General features: G+C 40.3%; 2 protein-coding genes across 3 annotated transcripts in view; one reads left to right on the top strand and one right to left on the bottom strand.

Annotated features, from left to right (window-relative positions):
* The first annotated feature begins 126 nt into the window (after window positions 1–126).
* gpr160 (G protein-coupled receptor 160) lies at window positions 127–16,116 on the top strand. 2 transcript variants are annotated; one of them, XM_047588762.1, is made up of 3 exons: window positions 127–622; window positions 4,915–4,980; window positions 11,027–16,116. In XM_047588762.1, the coding sequence occupies exon 3, from the start codon at window positions 11,099–11,101 to the stop codon at window positions 11,978–11,980; it is 882 nt and encodes a 293-aa protein (XP_047444718.1). In that variant the 5' UTR covers window positions 127–622; window positions 4,915–4,980; window positions 11,027–11,098; the 3' UTR covers window positions 11,981–16,116. The 2 variants fall into 2 exon arrangements, with proteins under 2 accessions (XP_047444718.1, XP_047444720.1); XM_047588764.1 differs by lacking the exons at window positions 127–622; window positions 4,915–4,980 and adding an exon at window positions 8,373–8,433.
* skila (SKI-like proto-oncogene a) overlaps window positions 14,848–19,922 on the bottom strand; it is a 31,054-nt gene continuing 25,979 nt past the window's right edge. The window contains exon 7 of the mRNA XM_047588761.1: window positions 14,848–19,587. Coding sequence (XP_047444717.1) covers window positions 19,342–19,587 — 246 coding nt within the window. The 3' untranslated portion in view covers window positions 14,848–19,341. The remainder of the gene's footprint in view (window positions 19,588–19,922) is intronic.

Here is a 19,922-nt window from a genome sequence, read left to right as displayed (position 1 = left end):
CGGTTTCAAGACCTTCTGCGCATGCGCAGCTGTGAGTGCTGAAACTACAGCGCAGCCCTGGTGGTCAGATGTAAAACTACACCCACAGTGTAGCCGCGTATATTTACTGACGTGCTGTTCCTCCCTGATCACAAATTGATTAATTAGTTATGAAGTATAATGTCTATATGACTATGCAAACAAAAAACGTAATGAAAAAAATAAATAAAAATATGTAAGGCTAATAGCATGCAGTGTGAAAAATGGACAGCGTAGACAGATACTTTAAGACCATATTGAAGACAAATAAGACAAATAAGCAATTAACACAGACAACACAGTCCTAAAAAGCTAAAAACCTGAAAGGAAGCTAATATACAAAATCGAGACAAGAGATGTGCAAGATGAGAGCACGTCTGGTAAAAGCTCAATTGAAGGACCTGCCTCATGAGGCAGTCATTAGCTTGATCAATGCTTCAATTAAGACCGGTTAGATCATGTTTGACCTAATGTCTTCCGTCCTCTGGTGGGTTTCCCGAGCACTGCAGCCAACGGAGGACCTAAGATGCCCAAGATGTCTGCTGTCATGTAGTGGCTCGCTGCTTTTGGCAGAGGAATCTGTATTTATTTTGAAAAAGTTACGGTAAGAATAACCTTTTCTATTATTACCGAAATTTCACTATTTATATTTAATGTACGCAGCAACGTACAGTTACTGGACATCCCGTACCTTACTGCTTGTTTTGTACATTAATCACAAATGCATCTGATGTAAAAATACAATTAGACTGTAAATCGCACAATCATCATTGTATTATATTTCATGAGACAAACAGTTTTGTACCTACCTCAAAGCCAGATATAGAGTTTTCAGTGAGTAGCCTACTCAAATCCATTTGATTAAAAACAAGGTGTGGCCATTAAATAATTATAACAATGAGACCAGCGCTACCTTTATTAACACAAAGTTCTATATAGAAACCGTAATTATTAACTCATAATTAAAGAGAAAAAAGATATTTTGTGTTTTTTGTTTGTTGTTGTTTTTTTTTGTTTGTTTTTTTAATGTGCAACCTGTTTGTTATGAGAATCACATCATCTGATTTTATGTCTAAATCAACGGGTTGGGTTCAAAACAGGTTTAATTCTCTGTTTTTACATTTAATATGTGTTTAATTCATTGTTATAGTTTAATCATTTCTGCCTCACAAATGCAGGATTTGCTGCTTTCTCCTTTCATTATTATTTTAAGTTTATTCTTATTTTGTGAGTTACTTGGACAAAACAAGCATTGCGAATGTGTATGGTGGCATATTTCTATACACATTTTCACAGTTTCTACACAAATTTTCTCCGTACATATACAGTTTATACTCCAACATAGGTGTATTCACACAGACATTTATTTTCTACATTTTCTATTATTCTTCTAAATTCAGTTCAGTTCAATTCAATTTTATTTATATAGTGTCAACAACAATGCAAATTGTCTCAAGACGCTTTACAAAAGCCAGCCTGAAACCTCCAGAGCAAGTCTGAGGGTGACGGTCGTGAGGAAAAACTCCATTTTAACAGGAGGAAACCTTGAGAGAACCCAGCTCATATGTAGGGACTCATCTGCCGAAGGCCAGTCGGGTAGAAATAGAGAAGATAGAGAGAAATGAAGAGCAGGAGAAACAAGATAAACAAACTTCTGTAGAGTATAAGTATAGTATCTGTTGGGGCAATGTGGTATTATGAGGTCTTTATATGATGGAGCTGGGCTTTTGAGGGCGTTGTATGTAAGGGGGAGGATGTTAAACTCAATTATTAATATGATCTCTCTTGCTAATTTCTGTCAGTTCTTTTACTACGGCGCTGAATCAGTTGGAGGCTTTTTAAAGAGCTATTCGGACAGACAGAAAGTAATGAGTTACAATAATCCAGCCTGGAAGACACAAATGCATGAACTAGCATCACTCTGAGTCAGGATGTTCCTAATTTAATCTTATATAATACAATATAATGTAATATAATATAATATAATATAATATAATATAATATAATATAATATAATATAACAATAAGTTCAGCAGAAGTTCACCGAAAGCTCATAATAAGTGAGACATCATGTGAGATTTTCTATGCATACATATGTAGACTGAAGACCTTTAACTGTCTTGTGTGACGTCGCTTACACTTCTTCTTGGTCTTCTCACCTGGTGATTCGAGAGGTGAAGAGTTCATAGAAAGAATGCGCTCACATGTTCATCGTTTTTAGATGTATGTGCACTGTTATGAAGAGATGTGAATACGGACGAGAGTCAGAGTTGTTTCCTGTTGTACACAGAGCTGCTCTCCCCAGGTAAGAATAAACCTTGCTTTGCATATAGAACAGCTGACTGGACAGCCGTCATTTGAACAACACTTTATTGAGAAAAACAAGAACTGCCTTCACACATCCAAACGAACCAGGTGATTAGATATTGAATCTCTGACATGTTCAGAGCCAAATACAATGACTTCTGTTCTGTCTGAGTTTAAAAATTGAAGATTACAGGTAATCCAAGCCTTTATGTGTTTAAGGCATGCTTGGAGTTTAACCATCTGATTAGTTTCATCTGGTTTCATGGATAAATATAGCTGGGTATCATCTGCATAGAAATGGAAGTTTATGCCATGCTTTCTAATGATATTGCCTAAGGGAAGTATGTATAATGTGAGTATTATTGGTCCTAGCACAGAACCCTGAGGAACTCCATATCTTACTTTAGTATAAATAGAAGAATCATTGTTTACATGGACAAACTGGAATCTGTCTGATATGATTCAAACCAGTCTAGTGCAGTTCCTGTAATCTTAATCACACTTTCAAGTCTCTGTAGTAGAATACTGTGAACAATGGTGTCAAATGTAGCACTGAGATCTAGCAGGACAAGTATAGAGACAAGTCCATTGTCTGGAGCCATGAGGAGATCATTGTTTCTGTAATATGATGAGCTCAAAAACGCTGACTGAAACTCTTCAAACAAACCATTCCTGTTTCAGTGATCACACAACTGATTGGCAACAACCCTTTTTTAAAACTTCAGAGATAAAAGGAAGGTTGGAAATTGGCCTATAGTTGGCTAAATCATCTGGGTCAAGAGTGGGTTTCTTAAGTAAAGGTTTAATTACAGCAGTTATAGGAGACTGGGGCACATATCCTGTTAATAAAGATAAGTATATCTGATTTAGTATGGAGGTATGAATTAATGGAAAAACCTCCTTGAGCAGTTTAGTCAGGATGGGGTCTAGATAAGTTGATGGTTTAGGTCTGTGAGCAATAAAAACAGCAGAAACAGGAAGTCACGCAATACGTTACTCACTCACGTGACAAAGGTCCAAATTAATAATTAATTAATTAATAAAAAATAGTCATTAGTTGCCGAAAGTTATACACAAGCTCCGCCCCAACCAACAATGAAAACTTGCAATTACACCAATTAATAAATGATTATAATCTAAATAGTACCTTTTTATACTCAGATGTATTTAACTATTTCAATACAGGACCTTTTGCAGTGAGGTACTACAGACCCTTATTATCTGTGAAGACACCTATCATTTAAATTGCTAAATTCTGTCCCCTGTTAAGGAAGGTGGCACTGTGGCTACTGGGTTTGTTTTGAGAAAGTGTGTGAAAGCCTTGTAGTCACTGAAAGGTCCTCAGTGCAGAGTTAAATTTCTTTAAGAAGCATTTCATCGCAAAATAGGAGAAACTTAAGCTGCAAACGGTCATCTGTCTGATCATCTGTCTTTTACTATTTTTCCAGCTGAGTAGTATTATTTTCTTGCCAAAAGTTAGGGATACTTCAATTCAGTTCAATACTCTATTGTCATTGTTCTCACAACGAAATTCCAATGGAGCATTCACAATCAGCGCAGCTGTGGTAATAATCATAAATAGTGCAATCCCTAGGTGCAAAAGGTGTAAATAATGTAAATGGGGATGGGATAAAGGGGTGTAAGTGGATGCAAGTCCAGTTCACAGTTATTGTTGAAGGTGTGCTGGATGGTGCTGGTCCTGGAGGATGTTATTCACCTGCCTCAGGCATCGGGAGGTGAAGACTGTGGAGATCTCTGAATCCCATTTAGTTATGGGAATATGATGTGTTTTCTCAGTGTTGTTATCGTCCAATATAATGGTGGTTGTTGTAAATGGATATTTGATGTTCCTAGTTTTGTCTTGATTATGTTATCAATAAGTCAATAAGTAGTTGGAATGATAGCAGGGTGTTACAATTAAAAATGTGTTGTAAGTGTGTGATTCCAACTAATAACAAACTAATGTTAGCCCACTATGCTAACAGTATCTAACCTATTGTCTGTCCTTATGTTCTTTCCTTCGTGTTCACCGAATATTTTCCAAGTCCCACCACACTTTGTATAATATTATAATATTTGTGTTGAAGGCGGTGAAATATTTTCTAAGTGTGGTGGGACTTATAAATAACCAGCAACTATTTTTATCCGCCTCAGGTAGCTGCCTCACATAACTAACACAGATATGATGTTAACATTAACAGTGGTGCTCAGGACAGGTCGGTCTTGTGTTGTTGATGAGTAGAATTTTAATCATAATTTGTAGAATTTTAATCATAATTTGTAACTGTGTTCGTTGTCTTTCTGTGGGACTCAGTTCGGTTGAGGATTAGGATTAGAGTTAATTCCCAAAGGCCCATTAACTTTGATGTTTTCCGTGTCTCTCTGCTTTGTCCCACCTAATTAGATTGGTCAGATAATTCAATCAAGTTGTTACGGCGAAGATGGAAACATTTTGGTCGTCAGGGAAAGACAGTCAAGTCTGTTTTAGTAGAGAGAGTAGGAACGTGGTTCTGTCAAACAATAGCTCATATTTCTGTTCTCTCTTTATCCCTGCGCTCCTGTGCGGCTGGCTGTGGTTTGAATGGTCAGGACGCAAGGATTCATCATCTCCATGGTCTTCATCAAGACAGATACAATGATCCAGACTGGAGTGAGGTAACAGGAGCCGTCAAATTAAGTTAAAGCACTTGTTCTTTGTCCATTTGCCCTGTTTAACCTCCTCTAATGGATAATGTGGTCTCAACATTTTTTTTACGAGTGTATTCTACAGACATACGTTGGCGCCATTTCCAGATATTTGCATGTACAGATTATAGGCTACGTTAGAGCGCGGTGAACTTTGGACCTGACATGGGTGCCTGTCTGTATGATCACTCTGACGCACCAGTGTTAGCGTGCTCAGAATATGAGTTTCTGCAAATCAACAGCTTGTTATAACCTGTGGACGTCTCAGACCACATTCCCTTATGCTACATTGTGTAACAAATATACAAAGATCCAGAAGTGGAAAGAAGTGACTTACCACTTCATTAGGCGCACCAGTGAAAATGAATGCATTCTTTTATAACAGGTCTGCACCTGATCTCATCTTCATGAAGGCTGCTTTTTTTTCCCCACCTGTTTTCACCTGTGCACCTAATGAAGTGGCAAGTGTCTTTGAAATATGAAACTCTATTAAAGATTTGTATGACAAAACAGAACATTCTGTCTGTCACACAACGTCATGAATTGTTTGGGAATCAATAAAAACCTTTTATTTTGTGATGATGACATGAAGTGATTATTCATTGCACTGCTCAGTAATGTCCCACTCACACATGTCTTCAACATTTAAACAATTTACAAACATTTAATACTTCAAGTACAAGAACTGTTTTATTACCTGACCCTACAACTTTATCCAGCTCCAACAATATGATTACAATTATACAGTATTAATGAAGTCCGTCAATAAAATACATATTTGAACATTAGGTGCATGTATACATGTACACAGACCCATATATTAGAGACAGTCTGGTAAACTAGGGAATGGACCGTCTTGGTTATCCCGCTATGCTGATTGGTTCTGAGCTGGTCACGTGTTTCATGGGCACCATGTTAGATACGTCTAACCAATATTCACTCATAGAGAAGTGGCATTGACAGAGAATAAAGTTGGATTAAAAGTTAAAATATGCCACAATGCTCAGCCTACAGCTCCAGCACAGGATCAGGGAAACACAGCTTTACAAATGAATGAAGTTTGAAGTTAACCAAGCCTCATGCTAGCCTCATGCTAGCTAGTCATGTGCATGTAATTTATGTCCATGTGGACAGACAAAATTAATTGACACGTAACTTTGCGTTGGTTACTACTAAGTTATTATGGCTAGCGTGCTAATGCCATAATGATAATACTAAATAACAGTAAAACTATTTGAATTTTCACTATTTCTGAGTATTTATATTTATATGCAGACCTGGGATATGTAAGCGAAGACCTTTTACATATTGATTAGACGTTGGCAAGAACATTTTTAGGCCAGTTAATGCTGAAAATAAGTGATTTATTTCAACATAGCACATCCGCCCCATCGGGTTACACAGTAGAATCTTCCCTCCGATGAATCTAACATGGTACCCGTGGTTTGAGTTGGCCAGAATCTCTCTAATATACGTCTCTGCATGTTCATATAATCGACCCAGATATAAAAATATGAGCACAGAGATCATTTTCATACACATACAATTCAGGTAAGTGCACTAGAGAAATAAAAGGGTTAAAAAATACGGTGAGGAACAAACACAGCAACACTGACACCATTAATGTCAGGGAATACGTTTGTTTCACATATCTAAAAGGTACCGGGGCACAGGGCTTACCTTGAGACCTTGAGTATCATAACCAGATACTGAAAGTCCTGATTACAAAGAGCACACTAGTGAAACATGAACTGAGTTGCACCAAGTGGTTCAACAAAGGAAGTGGTGAAATGTGTTTGATAAAACTAGTTCAGTCACCTTAGCTTTCAAAAACCTTCACACGCATATTGACTAGTGTACCTTTAAGTATTACCGCTTGTACAGCACTGAATTTACAACACACTTCGCTGTGAACGTGCTCCCTACTGTTATTTCACACATTTTTAGGACGTGTTCTTTTAAAAAGTCTTTTTCTTTTTCATGTGAAAGGTTTATGATTAAGAGAGTTAACAGGCACTTTGATTGTAAGCTGCACTACAATGTATCCTCCTGAGACCCTGCGTCCTCATATGGGGACGTTAAGTTTTAGGTTTATGGCAGCTTATTCTGCTCCATTTAAACTTTTATCCTCATGACTAGATACTAGTTGGTGTGAAAACACGATAGCGGGCGTTTCAGCGCCTTCATTCTGCAGCCGCTTACGTAACAAAAATGGTACAAAGCCTCATGAAACTTCTTTACGCTTATTAACTTTTACAGCTTAATATGACGTTGGGACTTAATTATCTGCAATTCTGCTTTTGCACAGCAATGTTCAGACATGAAAATTAACATATTTTGTTACATATCTGTGTTTTTATTATAATGAGGACGCCCCCCACCCCCACCCCCCAAGAAATACTTCCCGTTCAAAGACGAAGCTTAGTCTTTATAGTTCTTAGGTCCTGCTAATCCCAAATTAAGAGAAATGTGGAACAGCTGAGGTCTCAGGAGGTTAAGGAGGCGAATGTAAAACATTTTGAGACTTCTAACGGCCTCTACCAACTAATAACTAACTATTTTTTGGTGTTGACCTCAAAGTGCACAACAGCTTCTCTGCGGCTGTGGGTTTGACACAAAGTGCAACACTTTTAATATCTGGACATTTGATCGGCGCTCATTAATTAACATACTGATTATTGCAGCTACAACAGAGGCAACTAGACTTGCTTTAGTTTTCCTGAAGGCGAAAATCTTCACAGACATATCGATCTTAAAAGTATTAATCCGTTGATGCGTGACTACTTCTACGCCACTTTTTCATTACACTTTCTAAATATACTTGCCATGACACTGTGTCCTGATTCTATTCTATGTGTCTTTCTTCTTTCTTTAATTTTCAATGCATGCATGTCATGTAGAGTATTCATTTTCCTTTGTATGCTGAGCCTCTTTGACACAGCGATTCAACCATTTGGTCCCGAATGAATAAAGTCTCATTGTAGCCTCAGAACAAACATAAAGCAAGAAAAAGCTTTTAAATCAAAAAGCTCCTTTTGTAACACATACATTGGACCACACGTAACGGCAGGTGTACGACTAATACAATATTAGTCTTCAACAATTTACGAGCTTCACATATTTGCAAGTAATGGTGGAATTACTCGTGCTTTGCTGGTTTTGCATGTAATGCTCGTCAAAGTATGAGTTTGTTTGCTCCGGGTCCAGCTCACAGACTCTGCCTAGCGTCCGCTCTTCTTTGTATTAAATATCTGCTGCACAAAGCTCCCTTTTGTGAGACTGCGCGTGAATAATTTGTGAACTTCCTTATTGTCAGAGCTGTTAGCTACATGTGTCTTTGAACCACGCCTTTTTAACCTCACAGAAGAAACCGACACAGGCTCACCAGGTCGCTCTTCACATCAGATCACTGCATTCACACAGGTAATGCATTTAATGGAAGCTTTCTTTTTTAATATATACACAGACACACACACACACATGCACACACATATGCATATATATGATCATTCTCACTCTTTTAAATAGAAGTAAGCAACTTCACGGACTTGTGGGGAACAAAAATGAAACATAATTACAGCTCATGAGAATATTCTCTGCTAGACAATTGTGTTTTTGCACAATGATAATGCAGCGTTGGGAGTGTAAAATGTGACCTTCCTTACTCATGTTAATATTTATTTGGTGTTAACGTCCCTTTGTGCGGCGGGAACAGCAGCTCTACCTGTGTGCCGTTAACCATTTGTGGACAGAATAGAAAAAAGCCCCCTGACTTATGTTTCAGCTTATAGCTGTATGGCTTCAGTCAACAAGGACAGCGTAGGGAAGAATTCTGCGTCACATAGTCAAATAGGAAGGGATTTGGTCTATTTGAATACTCATTAACTAACAAAGTGACTGCCACCTAAGAAAACAAAGGAGAAGACAACACAGGGCTGCGGGTTGGATATGAGACGATCACTCAGTCCCTCCGACTCTGGAGAGCTTTGAAGAGAATTTGAAAAATTAACACTTTCTGTATTTCCTTCATGACCGTTGATGAAAATATTTGGGTCTCTAACTTAGATGTAAAATGCAAAAGTGCTCAATTGCATTCACAGTTTTTAAAGTACAAAAAAAACATTAAAAAAAAAAGTTGAAAAGTGGTGGATAGTTTATGCTGTGCTCAGCAGGCTCAATAACTCGTGACTAAGGCCACTGACGGTAAAAGAAGAACTAGTTTTCTTTGAAAAATGATGAGTTGAGTGTCACAAAATAGAAGAGCTAAAACAAAGTGAATCAAACTCGTAGTTGATGCTAGAGCTCTCCCTCGTCCAAGAGACAAACAAAAACTGGCGTGAAACTGTGTTACGTATATAAAAAAAGAAAAAAAGAAAAAAGAAAAGCTGATGCAGAGTCGTGAAAAACAGAAGTTATTCAAATGAACATGTGAGCCAATCTCTACATGCACATTAGGAAGGAAGTCGAACCTTAGGGTGATATATGGGGCACGGCTCAGCCTCCCCTATAGTTTAGGGCTGTTAACCTCTGTGGCTCTAGTTTTTTCCATTGTGTCTTGTTGGTGTGTTGAGTCGTCAGTCACAGAGATCACTCACCTTTACCACAGACAAAGTTTTCCTCCCTAAAGCACAGCTCGAATTTATTCTACAATGATCCGTCCAGTGCTGCACGTCTTTCAAACGCAAATGGAACATCAGTCAAAGGTCTCAGTTGTAGGAGGTGATTCCTCATCATTTCTCCACTAGACTTTGTGGTTAACCGTCATTTCCTGTACATGCTGTATAGACAATTGAGTAAAAGAAAACAGGCTAGATAAAGCACAGGTTCAAGAGCTGTTCCTCTGGTGTTACTTTTCCGATGACAGTTTCAGGAGCAATGCAGCCAAGATAAAGTAATAAAGTTTCCAGCACGCGGAGAGACACAGAACCTGGTGAGCGTTCAGTTGGTGACACGGTGTGAAAAGAATCGAGTCGTGAATGTTTGTTTGATCCTGAGCGGCTCCGTGTGAGGACAACCGGTCATGGAATATAATGTCTTTGTAAACATTTCATCAGCATCTGTCATCGAGGACAAGGAAACAATGTCCTCTGTGAGCAGCAGGGTCCCTTTATCCAGGATATCCCTGTCACCGTCTGCTTTGTGGGTATATAGACAGGAAAAGCAGAAGTGTAAAACAGTTGGTTGAAAAGAAGAAGCGGCCTGGTTACCATGGGAAACTGGCTTCACGGCCAGTTAAGTTAAAATGAATAAATACATTACCCACATTTACTTACACTATGCCAAAATACACCGACCTAATTCTGGTCTTTGTATTTTCTCAGTGTAGCATATTGATATGGGTCCTATGAGTGGAGGATCTTCCATGAGGTCAGGTTTCTGTTTTAGAAGAAAGGGAATAAAATGTATTTCAATGCACCGATCAGCAATATTTGAATAAAATCCCAAAAGGAGCAGATTAAACTTGTGCTATGATCACTACTTTACTGCATTGGTTCACTCTGTCCTTTTAAAATACTATATACTACCTGCTTAGCATCAACCAGCAGACACATGCCCTGTTGTTGTGTTTTGATTTTTTTTTTGGGAGGGGGGATTTAACATTTAAATGAATGTTAAAAAGTGTTAAAAAGTTAAAATGAATAAATACGTTACCCACATTTACTTACACTATGCCAAAATACGCCGACCTAATTCTGGTCTTTGTATTTTCTCAGTGTAGCATATTGATATGGGTCCTATGAGTGGAGGATCTTCCATGAACTATTTTTTATTATTTTACAGGTCAGGTTTCTGTTTTAGAAGAAAGGGAATAAAATGTATTTCAATGCACCGATCAGCAATATTTGAATAAAATCCCAAAAGGAGCAGATTAAACTTGTGCTATAATCACTATTTTACTGCTTTGGTTCACTCTTTCCTCTAAGAAACTATATACTACCTGCTTAGCATCAACCAGCAGACACATGCCCTGTTGTTGTGATTTGATTTTTATTTATTTTGTCGTTTTTTGTCCTAGCATCTCCCTCCACCATGACCCCCACCAGTTGCTTGTGCACTAGCGGTTAAAGGCTCCTCCGGAAGACGCACCATGTACCTCGCCATCACCTCCATCCTACCCGGCCTCGGAGGGAAATGCCTGCTCAACTGGTTCCTGGTTTTCCTCCAGAGAAACCACATCTACAGAAGCTTCCTGGGGGTCTTCAGCATTTCCCTGGCCCTCGTGGACACAGCCCTCGCCGTCGTCGTCGCCGCCCTTTACGTCTGCAGCGACGGCCACGGCGTCGCCCTCCTCGGCTTGAGGCTGACCACGTATCACGCGTGTTTGCTGGTTCAGATCGTAGCGCAGGTTCACAGGGCGCTGCAGTGGCCCGTCGTGGTCATGGCCGCTTTGGACCATTTCTCCACCGTGTCTCAGGGATTATACGCCGGTTTCTCGACAGCAAAGTGGTTTGTGTACCTGTTTCTGACAGGCTTCCTGTGGTACCTCGCCGCTCTCTACGTCTTCCTGTTGTCGAACTTCATTCCTGTCTTCGAGGATGTTTCCATCCAACAGATGCACAGGTGTTGGGTCTTCTATTACAGCCCTCTGAGTCTGGAAATTACCGTCCTCCTCCTCTTGACTGTGGCCTTCGCCGCTCTGCGCGCTAGCTGCTGTCTTCCCCCGAAAGACCAGATCACTGACCAAAGTCGAACTCACTCCAGGAGAAGTTTCGTTCACCAAGTCCTGTGTATATTTCTCAAAACTTGGACCCTCTTCCTGGTTTTCCTGGCTGCGCTCACCGTGCTGCCCGTGGGATTACCCACATACCTAGATCTGAACGTTGCCTGGCTCTGCTTCCTCAACAGCCTTCTGATAGCTGTTGCTTTATGTGCAGTCTGTCCAACGTGGCAGGGCTTGGCAGCCGTTCCTCCCGACAGATTCTGTGAGTGGAGGTTTAATTTTAGCCCGGCTGCTGAGGACAAAGCATGACTGCAGAAAGCGATTTTAATGCACCTTTGAAGAAGTGCAACTGACAGTGGAGAGCTGAATATTTTGCACAAAAGAGCTGTTTAGATTTCTTTCAGGGGAGCAAGAGATGATGTTAAGCGCTACGAGTAGAGGTGGCTGCAGACATGCAAGCTCCCCAGATTGCGAACCGTAAAACCCTGTTTAGTCCGTCTGTGGTTGTTGATTCAAAACCATTATTGCATAGGTCTTCAACAGGGGGTCCGCAACCCCTAGGGGGTCCACGGAGGTACTGCACGTGGGTCTCAAAATCTTTGGTTGATTAGAAATTTTTTTATATATTTTTTAAATTTTCCCCCACAAATTAAAATCTCTTTAACGTGAATCCAACATATTTTCGTAATGAGGTAAGGGGTAGCTTAATGGTGAATGCAAAAGGATAATAATAATGTATATTTATAAATAGCACTAAATTAGCTAAGTTAACTAACTCAACTAATTAGCCACATTTAATATAGAACGCATATAATATAATATAATCCATCAGTTTGGGGTCCTTGGCCTGAAAAACGTTGAAGACCCCTGAATTATTGCATATTGTGGAGTAAAAGGCATGAGACGCAATCACAACTCAGTGCTAGAAATCATAGACTTAACATTTCCGGCTCCTAATTTTTTAAATAAATGTCTAATCTGACTGTAATAACATAATTCACAGGCAGTTTTTCTGGAATTAATTTATTTCAGTTCATCATTGATGGTCTGATTGCATGCTAACATGCTGCACTGATTGAGGAAACAGTTAGCCCAAGTTCATGCTAACATATACCTGACAAAGCTAATTATCTTGTTACGTTTGATTATAATAAACAAACTAACTTGGCCTATTTGCCAAGTTTGCCAAGTGGGACGGTGATTAGCCGACGGACATCTTTGTACTGATTTGACTTGATTTAAAGGTTCTCTTTTTATCAGTCAATGGACAAATACTTTTTCATCCAGAGGAGTTTAAAACGTCACCTGAATGTACACAAACTGTAAATTAAGGGAACACCTAATCCCTCAAACATCTGCATGTTGGCATTATTAAAAGAAATTTAATTAAAAGTCTGTTTACAGCTGACTGTGCCTCTAGACTCATCAGAGACTCATCAGACTGGTCACATATGCAAATAAACTGATGCTAGCGGGCAGCTCATCCGGTTCTTGTCGAGACAAGTCCCCCCTGAGCTGAGGGGAGGGGCCTCTGTGAATCATCCCACAGATACTCGATTAGTTTGAGATCTGGTGAATTTTATTTCTTTTTTTGTAGTTGCCTAAATCATTTTTGTGTGTGTGTCTGTGTCAGTCTGTGTCCTGCTGGAGGATGTCTGCTGCCATCAGGGAGTGTCACTGCTATGGCGTAGTGGGGGTGTCTGGTCTGGTCTGGATGGGTGCTACATGTCTAAGTAACATCCACATGAATGAACGCCGTGTCAGAAGATGGTCGGTGTGATTTACTTCAGTCAGTGGTCTTAATGTTGTGGCTGATCAATGTATATGGATGTGATGGGACAATGATTGTATAGTCTCTGAGCTCATGTTTACATTTTGTAGCCAGATTTAATTGTGTAATATTGTGAGGACTCAGCCAAATACCAGATGCCAAACTCTGATTTATATTTTACTATTTTCTATTTAGTCTCTATTTATTAATGTGCACGAAAGAAACTGTTAGATATTGTCTGTTTCTGTTATGCTGGGACTTCGGTCTGACCTCATGCTGCTTTAAATCTTTGTGTGCGGGTGAAACCAGAAACTGCAGGGAGGAAAAAAATAAATAAATAAAAAAGATAAAAATGTGAGTAAACTTTTAAAAGTGCGCCAGGTAAACTTCCCTCAGGGAAGAACGAACCTTGTCTGGGTTTGGTCCCAGTGTCAAAGCTAACACAAGTTAAGCCTTGTGTGGAAATTCAATTATTAATCTGTAATGAAAAGCAGGAAGCAGAAGAATAAGAAAGTAAATGTTGAACATGTGCCTTCAAAGTGTTTCAGCTTCGCATTAAGAGTGAAAACTGTGTGTGTAATTATCTGCGTGTTGGTTGGTGTAGGAAAATACGCTCACCTGCCATTTCATTAGGTACACAAATAGAAACCAATGTATTCTAACATAACAATCCTGCACTAAGTCTTAGCGTCATGAGGGTTGTGGTGTCCAGCATTGATTCAAAATAACCTGTGTTTTCTACTATTTTGATGAGTTTTTGCTGAGTGGACAGCAACACAAACTGCATCATCTAAAACGATCCTACACATTCTTACGTTGTCCGAATGCAAACTTGTAAACTTCGTAGCAGTCGGGGTTTTGGTGCAACTTTACGTAAATGCATTAATTTTAACTCGTGTACCTAATAAAATGGCGAGTGAGTGTACTCTTAAGGGCCGTCCAACTGTTTTAAAGTTAAAATATTCTGTTTGCCTTCATATAGGAGATTAAAAAAATACAAGGGAAGTGTGTTGTGTTTACATTAAAAGCGACTTAAACCAACCTCTGAACTGTGTTGATTGTGTAATTGATCAGCTCTGTGGTTCTAATGAACGGAAAGTGTTATTTGGTGGAGGCGTTAATGCATCTTTATGTTTTTTAATCATGTATGTGATGATATTAGTTATATTTACAGTGTTTTTTCAGCTGCTACTGTTCAGATGAGCATCAAATTAAATCTCCTTTCAGTTGTTTGGCGACAAATTTGCCAGAAATATAACAGAAGAAGACGTCTGTGGAAATATTTATAGCTACTGATCAGATTACTGAACCACTATTATTACTATTATTAATCAGATTATTAGAGGAATATCAGTGTCTATGCAACCAAATAACGTCAAGACAAGAAAAAGACGACACCACGGTGTTTTTTTTGACACTACAGAACTTTACTTGAATTTGATCCAAGTTCATTGTCTATACAGGGTATTATTTACAAGATCTGAAATCAGGGGGCAAAAACAGAAAGAAACAAACACTAGATACAACTGAGGTATTAGCTAAAAGCATTTACAGGTATGTAATTTACTAGTAAATATCAATGATGATAAACAGTTAGAGATGCAGTGTCTTTCTGCTTAAAAAACATCTTTTTATATCACAACATGAGGTAGGAGAACAGTGTCTCGATTCATGCAAGAACAAAAGTCTCATCACACTGTAGTATTGGCAACGTAGTATGCAATGGTCATACACGGACACTGCGTTTCATGTTTCAGCATCGAGAGGAGAGAGAAAAAAGGTTCTTTTTCCAGCAAAAGCCATAGATTTATTATTATTATTATTATTTTTTTTATTTTTTTTCCCATCTATAACAGGATGTGTGTAAATTAAAATCATACGTATTCAGTGAGATCCGTCACCGCTGCAGCTCTACTTTCCCGAGAATAATTACCGGCTGAAAATTACACACCCAAAACCACAAAGCAAGTCACCTGCGACACCTCAAAGGTCCCCTCGGACTTTTGAGTTATAAGGTAAACAAGGAGGCAAATGTTTATGTAAATAAATCCTCGCATTCAAATGTGTTTCATGTGGTGAAAAAAGAAAAAAACAAAACAAAAACGAAACAAAAACAACAACAACAACAACAACAACAACACGGCTCCTTGTACCCTTCGTTTTAGTGGGTTGGGCAAAATTCACACCTGTAAAAATTCTGTACAAATCAAGTTCTCATAACACTGCAAAATGCAAAAAAGGCCCAGCACGCCGTGTCACAAAGGGGATCGTTCTCTCCTATTATTATTTATTTAGTACTTTTTCTTTTTAATAGTTGTGTACAAGTAAAGAAGCTAAACAGCGCCCCCTTGCGTATAAAATGCAAACTACTCAGAAAGTAAAAAGGACAGACTTTCCATTAGACATCTGCTCATGTGTTGGATTAAAAGCGGATTTTAGTTGTGTTTTTTTTTTTTGTTTTTTGTTCTGCTGAAGAGGTAATTAAGTGAATATAAACTAATACTGATTATCTTCCACCAGCGAGGATAATATATGATATCTTAAATCAGAAAAACTAATCCAGAGCTACATGAGTGAGTCTTTCCCTTTTCAATCAGACGTGGGAGGCAAACACACACACACACACACACACACACACACACACACACACACACACACACACACACACACACACTTTCCAAATCAAATCAGGCTACTGTTTATATTCTTCATAATCTGACTTTATATCGAGGCCAATCTCTGAACCATTACTCATATAAAACTTGCACATGTTCAATATTTCAATATTCATGCAGATGAGCCATCTCAATAGTCTGTGCATTAGGTGGAGGGAAACTTTTCTTTCTTTTCTTTTTTTTTTATGTATATATAACAATAAACAGATTGATAAAGTGGCCCGGTGACACAAAATGTAAAGGGGGCAGCAAAACATGCACAAAAAGAAAAGGAAAAAATAAACTTTTTTCTTAGTTTTTTTTTTTGTCTGTTTTTTTTCCAAAATGCATTTTGTTAAACAAATTTTTTTTTTTTTAGCCCAGGTTGGGTTGACAAAGAGGAAAAAAGCTTACATTACACGTTAAACAGTCCAAAATCCACAAAAAACGATTGCATCAGTTCAGAAAAAGGGGGGGAGTGTGTAACAAAGTATTATTTTCCAATTTTGTCGCTGTCTTGCATCGTGTCTCGGTAAAACGTGCGTCTCACTCCCCCACATCCACCCAACTAAAGTCAAGTTCTGATATCTGCAAAGATCATACACACTCATATATATGTGTGTGTATATATATATGTATATATATATATATCAATATATATATGTGTGTGTGTGTGTGTGTAGAAAAGAAAGCAAAAGCATTTAGGCCGTCTGAAGCCTTAGTTCTGGTCCAAATGATATAACCTTTTTAAGATTATTTATATAAGAACAGTTAATATATTAATGACTACTGTATTTACAAAGTGAATATAAATCTTTAGTTAATACGTTAAATATTTTTCTTTTTTATAATTTCAATAAAGGTTTAAATGGAACAACAGTAGAGTTTACATTTGCGGCATGGGTTCGATTTTTCTGGCTTGCACCTGCACCTGCACCTGCACCTGTGTCGATCAACAAACCACAACTGTACTCTGCCTTGTCTTTAAGGTCTGTTATTGTAAAGGGAAGCTGTGTAAGAAAATCTGCATCGAACAGGATGGAGCACAGTGGAATGTCTATCAATTTGCATTTATAGCAGATGCATTAAAAAAAAAAAAAAGAAAAAGAAAGAAAGAAAAAAGAAAAAAGAAACAGCTCAGAGTTTAGCCGAGGCCGATCCCAATAATAACACAATTATTTACACACACGCACACACTCGCTTGCAGGGATCTTCGTAGTGGCGATAAAAAGCGCTTTTTGCCTGGCAACTGACACAATGAAAAGTCCTCTCTCTTCCTCTGGCTGGACGACTGCTCGCTCTCCTGGGCATCTACAAAACTGTGCACGCCCCTCCTCAGCTGATCTGGTGCCGGGGATGGATGGATGAGCATGTGTGGGTGAGAGGAGGGAGGGATGGAGGGAGGGAAGGGAGGGAGGTTGTCGGGAGCCGGGAGATCCTGTACAGTCTCACCCGAGGGTAGGCAGAGGGCCCCAGACAACAACAGCTGCCCCCATTCTGACGGCACAAAACAAAACAAAAAAGAAAAAAAAAAAGAGAGGGCTCTCTCGGTACCCCTGGCGTCCGGGCCACCCAGCCTGCCGAGGGGGAGAGAGTGTGCAGACGTGCCCGGTGCTGTTTGTTCAGCCAGGCAGAATAAAGTGAAGCAGGGACCCAAACCAACCCGGACTAACCGCTTTCACCTGCGACCCACATACTTTCGATAAAAAGCTCTGACGAAACAGGGTGGGCATAAAAACCGTCTGCTCACAATGAAGTCAAATGATACAAAGAAGGTAAAAAAAAAAAAAGCCCGAAAAACAGGGACAGACTGCAGCTTTGATCGTCTGCTGGGAACGCCGGGGCCATTGTTCTGCCTGAATGCCTCCACTGCACCGCACTGCGCTCGCACATGTAAGGACGTCGTATGCGTTACGGGACGACACGGTGCAGCTACCGCACACGTGAGCCTTTCTTCTTTCTCAGAACAGCTACAGCGGCTCAACCGGCCCCCGTGTCCAGACACATTCCTTTCCCAGGGGATTCAGGACGAGGAGGAGGAGGAGGAGGATGAGGAGGAGGAGGAGGAGAGTGTGTTAAGTGCATAACACTGCATGAGAGCTTCTTCGAGCCGAGTCTGAATCGAGCACAGTGTTTCCTGTCTGGCCCAAAGTGGGTGAAAGCCACAGTGTTAAGGAGTCTCCCAGCAGAGGGTAGTGGCGCCAGAGTGGAGCGATGGAAGGTGTGGGGTCTCCAGCGAGGGGGACGGGGGAGGGAGGGACGGGGGGGAGACGTCGGGCAGCTGGTGGATCAACCAACAGACTGTTTGGTCTACGACAGGAGAGTCCAGGTGCTGCCCAGCAGAGCGAAGAGGGGAAACCAGTCTGTGTTAGGCTCCAGGGTCACACTCGAAAAACACTCACGTTCAAGTCCGGCGTTATTTTCATGAGGTTTTACATCTTTGTACAGTGAAGGTCTTCTCCTTCGTAAAGACTCGATGTTTTAACATGTTACACTTTTCTTTTTGTGTGTGTGTGTGTTTTTTTTTTTTTTTTTTTTTTTCCCATAAGGAGCAAACAAAAACTGGGTTTAAGTGTCCGTGCAGTTTCCTGCAGTCGCTGGTTCTCATTAGGGCTTCGCGTACAGAAAGACAGGAGTGAACGTTTGTGGGTGGGGGGGCACCGGCTGCTGCGTCAGGTAGTAGTAGTAGCGTGAAGAGACGTCGCGTGTCCAAAAAAATGTCCGAGAGATTTAGCTCCAGAAGCCGAGAGAGTGAGAAGAAGGAGGGATGGGAGAAGACCATAAAAGGGGGGGAAATAGTGATTGGTTGAGCTGGTCTTTATTTGACCAATCTCCTGTCTGTGAAGCAGCTGTTTGTTCAGTAAAAACTATAAATTAAATCAAACATACATGCCCAAAAATCATTAAATACTGTTTAAAGAGGAGAGGAAAGCAAAAATAATAATAATAAAAAAAAATGAATAGTAAAAACATAACATAAACCTTTTTTTTTCTTTTAAGTGATGTTAAATTACAAAAAAAACAAAAGTCAGTCCTACACGGAAATAAAAGGGGGGAGAGGAGGGAGGAGGAGGGAGGGAGGGGGGCGTAAAAACAGCCCGAGGAGACGTGAAGCTCCTTTTCTGTTTCAGGGCCGATTTGTTTGTGTCTGTGGAGTTGGCGGGTGATGTGGAGAGGAATGAGGGGGAGGGAGGGAGGGAGGGAGGAGGGGGGGGGGGGGGAAAGAGGCCCGGGAGGGATGGCAGTTACTTTTGGCCGGCCAGCGGGGCCTCTGAGATGGAGGGCGGGGAGAGGGCGTTCGGGGGTCCGGTGGAAGGGGTGAGAGGAGGAGACGGGCTGCCTCCCATCGTGCCAGACTGGGCCATCTGCTGCTTGAGGTGGGAGATGGTTCGCTCCAGCTTCTCTCGCGCCTCCCGCTCCCTGCGCAGCTCCTCCTGCAGCTCCTGCCGGTCGTTCTCCGCTCGCTCCAGCCGGTGACGAAGCTCCGACAACTGCGGGGAGACACGGGAGGGCGGGGACAAGTTATGGCCACAGCACATCAGAGGACATTTAGTCTCACATTTAACAGCAGTCTGACAGTTACGCTCCAACTCCTGGAGTCACACCAGCTCCGTTTCCATGACAGTAGAGATATTTCTGAAATTTGGATGAAGTGCGATTGTAAATATTTGTGATCACGAGGTGAATTAAGACCCACAAACAAGGTGTCGTCACGTTTAACCGTGAAATGACTTCACACTCTCTGGAGTCAGACCCGCTCTGGTCTCATAAGCGCACAAACATATGCACACGCACACCACCCCCTTCCCTAACTGGCACAGAGTCT

This window comes from Mugil cephalus, chromosome 7 (genome assembly GCF_022458985.1).
Source record: "Mugil cephalus isolate CIBA_MC_2020 chromosome 7, CIBA_Mcephalus_1.1, whole genome shotgun sequence".
NCBI classification, from domain to species: Eukaryota; Metazoa; Chordata; class Actinopteri; order Mugiliformes; family Mugilidae; genus Mugil; species Mugil cephalus.
Note: the sequence above shows the minus strand (reverse complement) of the source record. Positions and strands in the feature narration are given on the sequence as shown.